Source organism: Salvelinus sp. IW2-2015, linkage group LG13, assembly GCF_002910315.2.
Source record: "Salvelinus sp. IW2-2015 linkage group LG13, ASM291031v2, whole genome shotgun sequence".
In the NCBI taxonomy this organism is placed as follows: Eukaryota; Metazoa; Chordata; class Actinopteri; order Salmoniformes; family Salmonidae; genus Salvelinus; species Salvelinus sp. IW2-2015.
This window is the reverse complement of record NC_036853.1, coordinates 50046181-50059744: the sequence shown is the minus strand read 5'-3', so window position 1 is coordinate 50059744 and position 13564 is coordinate 50046181. Positions and strand designations below refer to the sequence as shown.

Genomic DNA, 13564 nt, shown 5'->3' with positions numbered 1-13564 from the left:
CGAGAGAGAGCACGGAGAGACGGAGAGAGAGAGCATCCGGAGACAGAGGAGCGAGAGAGAGAACAGAGCACGAGAGTGAGAGAGAAGAGAGAGGGACGAGAGAGAGAGAGAGCAAGAGCGAGAGAAGGAGCACGAGCTCAAATACCAGCGAGGGGCAAGTCACTTTATTACAGAGAGGAGACAGGTTTACCTCCTGACTTATACACAGTGAGGTTTCAGCCATGTTACTTGAGGCCAGGAACTGTCAAGTAGACAGGCTTACTAAAAACAAACGCCAATCTGCAACCCCCAACCCGCCCAGGAGGCCGAATTTCTTTTTCTTCCTTTTTTTTCTTTTTTTTTTGCCTTTTTATTCTTTTTTTTTTTTTTGTTTTTTTTTCCTTTTATTTTCTTTTCCTTTTTTTTTTATCCCTTTTTTTTTCTTGCTGCTTCTTTTTTTCTCTAACGTTTTATTCTTTTTATCAAAGTGGTCGTTTGTCTTTTTTTCGGTTATATTTATAATTTTTTTGATTTATATTTTTCTTTCTTTTTGGCTTCTTCTTCTATATTTTTTTTCTTTTCCTCTTCTCTCTTCCTTTTTTTTTTTTTCTTTTTTTTATTTCTTTTTTTTTCTTTTTTTTTTTTTTGTTTTTTTTTTTTCCCTTCCCTTTCCTTCCCTTTGCTTAAACGCGACGGAAGGAGACGACACATTACCTATATTAAAGAACAAAACACAAAACAGAAAAAGAAAAAAAAATACTTCACGAACACAATTATATTGGTCCGCGACATCGCTATGAGCACATCTCCTTTTTTTCTACGTTTTTCTACCCCCTTCTCCTCCTTTCCTTCTGCAGTGAGTATCCTAGTCACCTGGGAGTTGTTGATTATCAGTTGAAGAAAATTGGAAAAATAATGTAAAAATAAAAAAAAAAATCTGCTCCCAAAACAAGACAGAAATACATAACTTATTGAGTTGGGAGAAGTTTATCGGTATCGCTATTTAATTTGTATGAATCATACGACTACAAAGCATATTAGTTGTGGAGTGTTTAATGATTTTTGGGTGCAACAGAACGGTGCAGCGCTAATCAAGTCTAACATTCTTGCTTCTATTGTTCTTTATATCGGTCCTTCCTGGGAATCATCGACTGGGATCACTTCCGCTGATGTAACAAAAAAATGTTTTTTTTTTTCAACTCTGTCGTCTATCATAAAACTAAATAATTGGTCTCGGTCTCTACAGTCAAAACAGTTAGCTTCACTATGGTGTTGAATTTCTATGCACCAATACCCTTCTCCCTAATCTACATATTTGGCAAACGATCGATATCATGTTAGAGGAATAGAGTAGAGAATGAAATATAGAAAGAGAATGGTGGAGCACGATCAAGAGAAAGAGGAATATATCGAATGGTAGTCATATGAAAGACTAATAGAAATTTTCGCATACATCATCTTATATGCCTTTTATAGAGAGAGGTTCTATCAGACCCAGAAAAGTGGTATAAAGTGGGTTTTTGTGTCTATCCTCGACTAGCGTTATCAATTTAGCCAAGAGATTTGATTTGTTTCACACTACAAATCAGTCACATATAGATGATTGAGATTATGAATAGGGTCGGATTGGGTGTGCTGATATAGGGCCAGGCTGCGATAGGTCTAACTACAGCCAAGATGACTACAATTTTTTTTTTTATACGGTGGCATCTTGACTCATTATCGGCTAGGCCAAATCATTACTCTCAGCATTCTAGATGATCTGACCAAACAGTCCATTCACCAGCCAGGTGCGGGTCGGTCCCACTGATATACAGCAGACCAAACCAACTGACAACAGAACCTGACCCATGGTGTACTGATAATTGGGCCTTAAAGGGCCTTTGACTATCAGTATAGATCTAGCTGAAATACAGCATGCCACCTAAACTACGATTGGATACAGTCCGTATAGCGCCAACAATTACAGACAGATGATGAGGTGGTGTCTGATATGTAGCAGCAGACCAACCTTAACTACAGAATTGATGACGGGAGAAGGATAGCAATCAATGATACAGAGCAGGACTCAATTCGCTACTAACCGATTGATGAACGAGGGAGATTTCAGCAGCAACAAACTTGATATACAGGAGCAGAACAGCGACCAACTGTCTAACACAGTTGATGACAGTGCACTGTCGAGACAGGAACAGACTACTACAGATTGAATCGAGGTGGCACTGATATACAGCAGACCAACCTAACTACAGATGATTGACGAGACGGTGGCACTGATATACAGCAGACCAACCTAACTACCAGATTGATGAGACGAGGTGGCACTGATATACAGCAGACCAACCTAACTACAGACAGGATGATGAGGGTAGCACTGATATCAGCAGAGCCAACCTAACTACAGACAAGATGACGAGTGGTGCACTGATATACAGCAGACCAACCTAACTCACAGACAGATGACGAAGGTGCACTGATATACAGCAGACCACCTAACTACAGAGCAGATGATGAGGTAGCACTGATATACAGCAGACCAACCTAACTACCAGACAGATGATCGAGGTAGCACTGATATACAGCAGACCAACCTAACTACAGGACAGATGATGAGGTGGCACTTGATATACAGCGCGACCAACCTAACTACAGACATGATGACGAGGCCGACAGTATATCAGTGCCACCTCGTCATCTGTCTGTAGTTAGATTGGCCTGCCCTATATCAGCACCACCTCATCATCTATGTGACTGATTGTAGTTGAACAAATCTCTTTGGGCCTAATTGATACGCTAGTGAGGTAGACCACCTTTAACCACTTCTGGTCGATAGAACCTCTAATAAAAGCATAGATTTGCATGATTCTATTTCCTCCTAACACGTCGTTGCATATAGATTGGGAGAAGGTTGGTCATGAAATTACCAYATGGCAACGTTTTGACGACCCAATTTTGTTGATAGGGTTGCTGCATTTTGTGCACAACATCCCACAACTATATGCTCTGTATGTTCATACAAATTAAAAGCGATACCAAAACTCCAACTCAAAAGTAGATTTCGTTGCAGATTTTGCAGTTTGTTTTTAGTAGCCTGTCTACTTGACAGTGTCCTGGCCTCCAAAGTACATGGCTGAAACCTCACTGTGTATAAAGTCAGGAGGTAAACCTCTCTCTCTCTGTATAAAGTGACTTGCCCTCGCTGGTATTTGAGCTCGTGCTCTCTCTCTCGTGCTCTCTCTCTCGTGCTCGCTCTCTCTCTCTCTCTCTCTCTCACTCTCTCGTGCTCTCTCTCTCTCGCTCTCTCGTGCTCTCTCTCTCTCTCTCGCTCTCTCGTGCTCTCTCTCGCTCTTAACTCATAGGCCTATAAATAACCCAGGATGAACATTTGTAACTTTGGCTTTTTCCTAGACAACCATCTGCATCTCCTTGGGATGTGCATCATTTTTACTACTCTCCTATCCATTCCAACAGTCAGTCACAGATCGCTCCCTAACTCTTCATTTTGGCCCTTTAAACGTTTGCAGATCTGTAAGGTGAAAAGCAATATGGCGGAAGCTTCTCCACTACACTGGAACCTACCCACTCTTCAGATCTGCAAACATTGAAGGTTTAGGGCCAACAGTTTCCTGCATGGATGGACACCTGGGTTGTGTTCAGGAGGGAGAAAGCAACGATTTGAAACAGGGAGCTACTACAATAACTCATTTCTMTTTCGCTATGCTGTACACACGCTACTGAACACAGCCCCTAGTTTCTTCCCTACTCAGCTTCCAGTCCCAGCCAAAAATGCACRGCCGCAGCTAATTTAACCACCACTCGTCATCCGTCCTGGAGATAGTTTACACTTTCATTTGGAAACAAAATCCGACGAAGAAGGGGATGTTTTTGACCAAAATGGCCCAGGAAGATGAGGTTGAGACAAGGTYGAAGGTCGGGGTTCAAGCTCTGCGAGCGAGAGGAATGTGGCAGTGGCTAAATCTCATTACAAGTGAGCAGCCCTTCGAACGAGAGCTGATAAAACCACGCAGAGAGGGTTTAAAAAGCTTTGATCAACGGCTGCTTTGTGAGAGGTCGGGAGTAAAGTGATGAGAGCRTGTCTAGTGGGTGGATTATGAAGGGATACGTGACACACGGACAGGGTCAAGGGTATGTGAGGAGATTTAAATCAATCAGCGGGAAAAAAGTGAAAAGTGCCTGAAACTGACTCAGACTGTACTTCATCCCCCTGATGGTTAAGGTTAAGTTTAGGGATTGGGTAATCTGACCCTAGATCTGTGGTTAGGGGCATCATCCACCTGCAGTGCCTTTGAAAAGTTATTTGATAATAAACACTTCATGGCAGAGACCCCAGTATCTGTCCCTCCCTCCCTCCCTCTCGGCTGCCTGCCTCCCTCCCTCCCTCCTCTCCTTCAGCTTGTGGTTCTCTGCTCACACAACAGGTGTGCAGTGGCCCCCAAGGGTCAGTGATTCACAGATCTCCCCAGTAACTTTTAGCCCCCTGCCCTGGTGTCAGGCCTAAACTTAGACACACGACAGGGATTACTGATACTCCTATGGTTACACACGCGCACACACATACACAAGCACACGCACCTTGCCAGTGTTAAAAACTCCAACATATACGCACACACAGAGACGGACAGACACACACACAAACAAACGCACAATGCTAACACAAACACATGATGATGCTGCTGATCACACACACACACACACACAGTTTAATGTGTTGACTTGAGCTAAATGGAGGGCATTCTCTGGATAACTCAACCTAGATGGCTAGCCAGGAGACTGCGCTTTGATCACCAGCTATTAATCCATTCCCGACCGTCTGTGTTCATTCAGCTGCTGTGTGTGTGTGTGTCAGTAGATGATGCAAACAGCTATTTCAAACTAAGCTGCAGATATGTACTGGAACACGGGTGTGTGTGTGCATGTACGCGTGTGTGCGTGTGTGTGTGTGTGAGGATGCTCCCACCCCATGGAAAGACCCCTGCTGTATCACGCTTCAACACACACATCCCCAAAACACACATTCACAATCCATTGATCTTTCCCTGTAAGTATCTGAGCTGTTCTATGTTAGGGAACGACCGTGTCCAAATTGCTTCCTATTCCCTTTATAGTGCACTACTTTTTTACCAGATTCCTATGGGCCTTAGTCACTATATAGGGAATATGTTTTCATTTGGGATGCAGCCTTTTTGGCAAAATTACTGCACAGTCAGTCATGTTTAATACACTGAGCTCTTCCATGCTGTTTCTCATCTTAGCGCAGCTACTTAACTGAGACAAGAGGGTAAAGGGAAGGTGAGCCAAGTATGCTGGCAGTGAGAGAGAGAAAGGGGGGAGGGGGGAGAGAGAGAGAGAGAGAGAGAGAGAGAAAGAGAGACACACGCACACCATAGGCTAAGACATAGCGGATCAACATAACCCTCTACACACAGAACACAATGGTGGAACGGTTGAGTACTGTATATCGGACTGTGTGCGTTCACTGTAGGAAGACACACACACACACACACACACCTCCCTACGACTGCCTCCTCACCCACACAAACACCTAGCACCAGGCCCACTCAAAGATGCTCGAACACACATCACACATGCAACACATRCTGTAAACACACAATCACCCACCCGTTGTCAACCTGAACGTATCAGGTACACATGCTCTTACCCTGGAGATGGTGAGGGGCTGGTTGAAGTCCTTGCCCCCGGTCAGTCGGAAACCCCACGGGGCCGGGCCGTTTAGGACAACGTCCAGTGGCATGTCCCCCTCTCTGTCCCTTGTCCCTGTGTCTCTGTTCCTGTAGCTGGAAGTACACTGGTGTGTGTGTCCCAAACACAGCAGGGTTYTCATAAACAGAGCAGCGGGACAACTTAGTCATGTACCCTTTTATACTAGCAGAGGGGTGGGGGGGAAACCCCACCCCCTGAGTGAAGTCATTGGCACGACTCAGGACCAGAGGCAGCTCTCCCTCCCTCCCTCGCTCTCTCATTCTTTTTCTCTTTTGGCTGGCGACACYTTCTCCTGCTTTCCTTTACTTCTGTTTGGACTCCCTCTCTTTCCACCTCCTTCTCGGACATAGTAGCTCTTTCGCTGTTTCTGAACATGATACTCGTTACACTTCAACTCATCCAACTCACGTAGCGTCATTCTTCTCCAGCAGTGTCTCGCTCTCTTGCTCCACCTGTATGCTTGTGAACATCCAGGGGAAGAGCGGCGATAGGCCAGTGTCTGTGAGCAGGCGGCCCACTTGTCTCTCCTTGTCCCTGGGTTGCCTCGGAGCCCGACTGCCCCCCCTCCACACTCTGGTTCTCCGGCTGCTCCTGCCCTTATTTGGTCTGCCGGCGCAGCTCCTTGCTCAGGCCCTGGAGGTCCCCCAGGCGCAGCAGCATTCCAGGCCCTATTGATCTGGAGCGGCCCARAGCCAGGGCTCTCCTCCCCGCCTCTCTTTCGCGCTCTTCATTTAATTCGAGATCTCTCGTTCTTTTTCTGTTTGTCTGATCTGGACATGAACCAATCTCCATTCTGTTCTGAACGTTTCACKTTCTCTATTGTTCTTTCTCTATCTCTACACAGTGAGTGTTTAACAGAAACGAGGTCAGAGGTGGTTACATTCCCATTAGCGGAGGCAATTTTTCTTTCTCTCGCTCACGCCTAMCTGAAACCGTTACAGAAATATCCAATGCAATTAACTCATCCGTCAAACACAAGCAGTTATTATGTGTATATATGCATAACAACTTTAACGCACAGTAAGCATTGAAGCAAGACAACCTAATCTATTCAAGTTGTCAGCCCTCCSTCTGTGCATTAAGTCTGTTTCCATAATGTCTACGGGCGAGGAAGAAAGCCAACGAACACAATGGATGGCCAATTATGATGATTATTATTAAAGTCGTTCGTTCTCCCCTCAGTGTCGATCTCCTGAAAYGGCTAACATACCTCCTTCAAGACGTATCAGTCCGGGTTTGTTTGTACAGTTGCCAYGGGGACAGGTTTAGGGAGGAGCTGACTCCTACACAAATAAAGGATGTCTGGGATGGTGTGTGTATGTAGAAGGAGCGTACGCACACACACACATACACGTCTCCAAATACGTACCTACTTCACATAGAACAATTCAAATCGTCTTGATCCAACAATACAGTCCAATACATATTGGGGCAGAGTGAACTTTAACCTTTCAGTTTACCAATAGAAAAGACGTATACCCAAACGCGCTACAGCCCAGCTTAAACAGAAGGCTCYGATGGAGACGATTTATGCCGAAACATAAGCCTTTTGTTTGTTTGTCCGATCAATAAATCTATCAGATTTACCCAGCAACAAAGGGTTCCTTTGTCTTTATTCTGATAGTCACCAGTTGAAGTATCCCGGGGCAAATTATGTTTTTTGGGATAAATACAGTTTAATTGCATACAGTATCAAATGTACAGTAATTCCTACGTGGACAACGGCACTACTTAACTACTGTATAACCATGTTTTTGTCACACCAGTGAGAAAAGAAGTTCGCCTGCTTTCACAGACTTTCCAARGAGAGAAAAATAATGAAATTATCAGGCAGAATTTATTAGGAATACATACAGTCCCCAAAAATCGTAAATTATCGCAGAAAGACTTGTAATAAGAACGTCATTGCAATGCATCCACTTGAGTTTACATTTGGACAAAGCTAAGAATCCGCACTTGTAGGCCCCCCTTTCAGATTCAATATAAACAACTCCAATCTGAGCGGAGGATCCTCCATGTCTCCAGTCCAAAACCTTTAAAGTCCCCGAAAGTGGTAGCAAAGGCAGACTAGAAATATGTTAAACGTTACAGTCTATCCTTATTAAGTTGTGCGCAAAGTACATTCCCTTATACTCAATTTTGTTCTCCAGAGCGGTTATCCCTGGTAACACTACAAGGTACCACTTTACATTGAGGTACCCTTCATAAAGAGAACCTTAAAGTAGTGTAACCCACTACAAAAGTTTTCTGTTTTTGCATAAATGTTGTTTATTTATTTTTGCACCATAGGGATATGGCGGTATGGCTGTTTGAGGCGAATGAGGTGGATGTAGGAAGAGGTGGTGTGAAAAAAATGACAAGCAGAAAGAAAGGCAAYTCAAACTGATGGTGGGTGAGAAAAGAAGTTTATAAAGCAGTGGATCGTGTCATCGATTTACAGCTCCATACAAAAGACGTAAAAAAAAAAAAAAAAAACGCCAACAGACACGCAGTACTCTCTCATGCCAGGGTCGGGTTCATTAGGGATAGCAACGGGAAACGTTTGCAACAGAACATGAAAATGTGCATTTCTTATTGGACATGTTCAGGTAGTCCGTTTTCTTTTGGTGCCTAATGAACACGACCCAGGGAAAAGTGAATGAAAAGGGGATGGGGAGAACAATAAACTAGAACAAAACCAACCAAAGACAGAAACCAAAAATAAAGTAATTACATATTTAAGGTGCTTAAACGATTGTTCTGCGGGCAGTGTCCTTCCTATATGAATACATACTCATTTACACACGAAAAAGGCAAAACAAATGTCATAAATCATATTCATTGAACACAAAAAAATATGCCTAACAAATGTTATTCAAATACATTGTTATAAGCTATTGCMGTGACACTCTCTCTAATCGTTTCATTCATCCCGGACAGTAAAAAAGTTCGCCGTCAGAATTACCTATAGAGGAAAAACAACTCCAGGAACATAACTGTATAATTCAATCACATTCATTTACACTGCTTATCTGATTATATTAGAGTGAAGTAAAACATCCCATTTGGACAAAGGCAATGAATGTGGCAACAATCCTAATACGGTACTCAACAGCAATCGTAGAAAGAAAACCTCGTCATAGAATAAAATAACACCATTTCAAAAAGGAGGGTTGTTTTATTGTTGAGACCTGAACGTTTGTTGTATATTGACAAAAGTAAAATGTCAGACTTGACTGGGAACAAATGTGAGCTATTGTCTCGTTATCTTAAACATGRCAAGGGGATTTGCTGTGGTTGAAATGAGCCAAAAGTACACTTCACTTTAGGCCACTTCAAATAAAAGAAAGTACACAAAGTAAGCTGAGAAACTGATGTTGCTCCATCCATTCCATGAGTTATATCTATGGACGGAGACATCTGACGTTTTATCAATATTCAATACTTTTCCCATTATAAACATCTATACATACAGAAAAAAGTGGGAAAACTAGTTGCTTTTGCATATGTTTTTCCCAACGGTATCAAACTCCTAAAGCCCTGTCGACAATCCAATCTAGCTTTCACTTGTAAAATCCCGTAGTGTACTCAGAAATTTTACGTGAGAAAAAGGATAAAACGCCAAGTCAACCAATCAATAAAATCCCAAATCTATAAATATTATTTTCCATCAAAAGTACAAAATGTACTGTACTTGTTCAAACAGAAGGGTTCAAAATAAAATATCAACGATTGCCACTTCCACATATGAAATAACTCATCCATATAGGAGTTTGCAAACACTATGAGAAACTGGAATTGACTGTAGACCCATAGCGGGCAGATATCCAGAACCTTCCAGTGCGAATAGAAGGCTCTAGACCTGTCTCTTATACACATCTAGATGTGTATAAGAGACAGCTCCAAACATGTCATACCCTATCCTGTGGTATCCAGCAACACTTTTGGGTATCATGGATTACACAGCATCAGCGTTTTCACTGGGGAAATAGGTGAGTGTTCCTGCGTTGGTGTATGAAATGTAACATCTGATGAAGATTTCTTGACTAATAATGCTGTGGTTGTTTCGTGTTGCTTATTGAAAGGCGATGTGGATAAGAGCATTTGCCAAATGACTGAACACTGAAATGTGTTGCAATGTCCTATGACAATACTGCTCTGAAAATACCAACAAGCCCCTCTATTACAGATAATACGCTTAGGGGGGGGGTCTCTGTATTCATTTAACACTGAGGAAAAAGGGAAAAGAAACATGGCTGACATGATGATGTCAAGGCAATCCTGAGTGGCAGTTTACTTGGCATCTTTAACTCTCTCTTTACCATATTTGACCTTTCGGAATGTTACACAATCAACTTATCAATGCAAGTTATTACATTACCGGGTCAAAATAGATCTAATGAATCAAATAAGAGCAGATGTCAACACTAAAAGGTGGCCATCTTGTTTGGCTACCCTTCCTTCCGTATCTGAGGCGACAGGAATACAAAAGTATGGATCTTCCTCAACCTCTCCTCCATCATTTAGAAAAGAACCGTTTAGTTAGTGGAATAGTCTCCTGTAAGAGTTGGCTAGTTAGAGCTAAAACAAAATACTTGTTGTGACGTTGTCGCACACGCTTRTGAAAGGCTTCTTGGATGACCCGACATAGTGGGGGGCGTGTTGTTCCGGGGTGAGGTTTCCCCTAGGTACAGATCTAGRGTCAGYTCCACCTCCCCCAATCCTAACCATARCCAATTGSTGGGGAAAGTGCAAAACTGACCCAAATCAGTGTCTAGGAGCAACTTCMTTTTACTCCGGGTTGGTTGTGTCCAATATGGGTTGTGCTGGAGATGGAAGGGTCCAAGGAGGGTGCGGGGGTGGACCGGATTCATCATTATAGTTTCTTGACATAGTTTCCTGGGAAGGTTCCAAACTGCTTGCTCCGTCGAGAAGTCCCTTTGCAAAAACACAAAAAACAGAGATGACATTTTCCACTGTATGTGGACACCCACGGTGACACAACGAAACGTCGTTGTAGGTCGTACATGTAAAAGAGAACGTGTTTAATGAAGGCTAATAATAATCAACAATCGAATGTGTCCGTTTACACAGCTCACTAGAAGTGATTCAGTGGTTCTTATACGCAGAGAAAACTAGCCAGATAATTTCTGTATTAAACACTGTATTCAAATATTGCAAAAAAAAACACAAATGATTCCCTGCACYTTTAAATACATTCAAAGTTGAGTTTTTCAGCAGCTGTGCCTGTCTAGATGGCAGCATTCCTACCACACTGCAATGTACTCAATATCCAGATCAGGAAACTAATGATCTCGTCCAGCTAAACATCCCATTGCAACATGGCTGAACTTTTAGGAAGGAAGGAAAAACAAGGACCTAGCAGAGGGGGGGAAATGCATTCTCAGTGCAACCAGTCTTTAGTGGATAATACTGCCGTTTGGTATCCGGCTGAGTTGTCAAAATGGATTAAGTGGACATTTCAGAGTGGGAGAGGAAGTCCCTGTTCTGAAACAACTCCTAGCCCCTAGGCACTTCCCCTAGCTCCTAAGCACTTTCAGGATGGGGCTGACGTGTGTTGTACTCAGGGCACAGGCAGTAGAACTAAAAGGTAGTAGATCGCACAAGGAACTCGAGCACCACCAACTGGTGAGAGTGGGGTACAAGTTGAACATAAATGCCATTACAGTATCCACTGCTGCAAATCTACTAGCTTCAGGGCTCTCCATCCCTGTTCCTGCAGAGCTACCGTCTTGTAGGTTCACTCCAACCCAAAYCAAGCACACCTGATTCTAATAATCAGCTGGTTGATGAGATGAATCAGGTTTGTTACAATTGGGGTTGGAGCAAAAACCTACAGGAGGGTAGCTCTCTAGGAACAGGGTTGGAGAACCCTCTACTACAGCCTACCAGAACGTTGCGYCCTTCGAACCTCCTTAACCATGAAACTATTTCCAATCTTCTGTCATGACTCGATAGAGAACAGCTTAGCTTTTCAACAACCAAGTACTGTGATTCTGTGAGGAAAAGTTGAAGACTTTATTYTCCTCTCTTACCGACAAACCAGCCRTCGTCACACTTCTCCATRACGTCCACGACGTCCCCCTCCTTCAGCTCCAGCTCGTCCTCGTTACGGGGCAGATAGTTGTACAGGGCCTGGAACCTGGGGGGACACAACCAGGGCTGTGTGAGAAACGTGGCCCACGCCACTATRGCTTTGTGATGAGATCATTATTGATGGTTGATGTTGATGTAGGCAGGTAGCCTAGCGGTTAAGAGCATTGGGCGAGTAACCGAAAGGTTGCTGGTTCAAATCCCAGAGCGGACTAGTTGAAGAATATGCCGCGTTGCCCTTGAGCAAGGCACTTAGCCCTAATTGCTCTGAATAACAGTGTCTAGTAAAATGTTGATGATAATGCTGATTGTAAAAGTATTTAGGAGGTTATGCTGACAGATAATGTCAGACTCCAAATGAAATASATGTAAACGTAGGACATCTGAGATGATGTTGATGAAGATATTGATGATTACTAGAATGACTGATGGGGCTACAACCATGGAAATATAMCCCACATAGCTACAGTCCTATGATAAGATTATTATTGTTGTGACGATGATTGAGATTCTRCTGTTACTTACGGGTCTCCTCCACCATGGAGCGAATCCTGCACAAACCTCTGAGAGAGAGAGAGAGAGAGATAAATCCACTGCTTTGAGAGTCACACTTATCAGAATCAAATAAACCCCCAAATCCACGAACAAAAACACACCCAATCTCAATGCTCAATCCCCTACAAATGCGCTACAATGTAGTCAAACAACATCATGCACCGAATACAGGTGTAACCAACAGGGTGTTATTAGAGAACAAAGACTACATTCCCCACAATGCACAGCTGCTAGTGTCACGCCCCTACCCTTCGACCTCTAACAGGTGACATACAGGACCTTCGGGTCGTGACGGGGCTACGGGGGGGTTTATCATCGACCGCGAGGAGGTCGTGCTTAAAAGGAGGCTGAGAAGCAGAAATGCGACACAACAAGGCAGACGGCCGTCAGCCTCCATTTTCAGAAAGAACAAGAGCAGCCATTTTGACCACAGAGAATCACTGGTATTGTCCCAAAGGACAATTCTTATTCCCTATATAATGCTTTTTTTTTTTTTACAAAGTTAAAGTTTAGTGCATTATATAGGGAATACATTGTAATTTCATACAAAATCACTTTAGTTGCAAACTCCTGAGCACTCATRCTGTATGCAAGAGCTGTTTTCCCATATATACAAAGACATACAGTTGAAGTCGGAAGTTTACATACACCTTAGCCAAATACATTTAAACTCAGTTTCACAATTCCTGACATTTAATCCTAGTAGAAATTCCCTGTCTTAGGCCAGTTAGGATCACCACTTTATTTTAAGAATTGTGAAATGGCAGAATAATAGTTGAGAGAATGATTTATTTCAGCTTTTATTTCTTTCATCACATTCCCAGTGGGTCAGAAGATTACATACACTCAATTAGTATTTGGTAGCATTGCCTTTAAAATTGTTTAACTTGGGTCAAACGGTTTGGGTAGCCTTCCACAAGCTTCCCACAATAAGTTGGGTGAATTTTGGCCCATTCCTCCTGACAGGGCTGGTGTAACTGAGTCAGGTGTTTAGGCCTCCTTGCTCACACATGCTTTTTCAGTTCTGCCCACACATTTTCTATGGGATTGAGGTCAGGGCTTTGTGATGGCCACTACAATACCTTGACTGACTTACCTCGACTCCAAACATAATGATAGTCATTATGGCCAAACAGTTATATTTTTGTTTCATCAAACCAGAGGACATTTCTCCAAAAAGTACAATCTTTGTCCC

General features: G+C 43.0%; 2 protein-coding genes across 2 annotated transcripts in view; both read right to left on the bottom strand.

Annotated features, from left to right (window-relative positions):
- Positions 1 to 5876, bottom strand: part of LOC111971624 (PDZ and LIM domain protein 3) — a 20687-nt gene extending 14811 nt beyond the window's left edge. The window contains exon 1 of the mRNA XM_023998479.2: positions 5660 to 5876. Within this exon, the coding sequence (XP_023854247.2) occupies positions 5660 to 5842 (183 nt within the window). The 5' untranslated portion in view covers positions 5843 to 5876. The remainder of the gene's footprint in view (positions 1 to 5659) is intronic.
- A 3730-nt stretch (positions 5877 to 9606) lies between these two features.
- The window catches only part of sorbs2a (sorbin and SH3 domain containing 2a), a 103129-nt gene continuing 99171 nt past the window's right edge, over positions 9607 to 13564 (bottom strand). The window contains exons 25-27 of the mRNA XM_023998478.2: positions 12340 to 12377; positions 11757 to 11863; positions 9607 to 10638 (exon numbers count right to left, since the gene is read on the bottom strand). Of these exons, the coding sequence (XP_023854246.1) occupies positions 10577 to 10638; positions 11757 to 11863; positions 12340 to 12377 (207 nt within the window). The 3' untranslated portion in view covers positions 9607 to 10576. The remainder of the gene's footprint in view (positions 10639 to 11756; positions 11864 to 12339; positions 12378 to 13564) is intronic.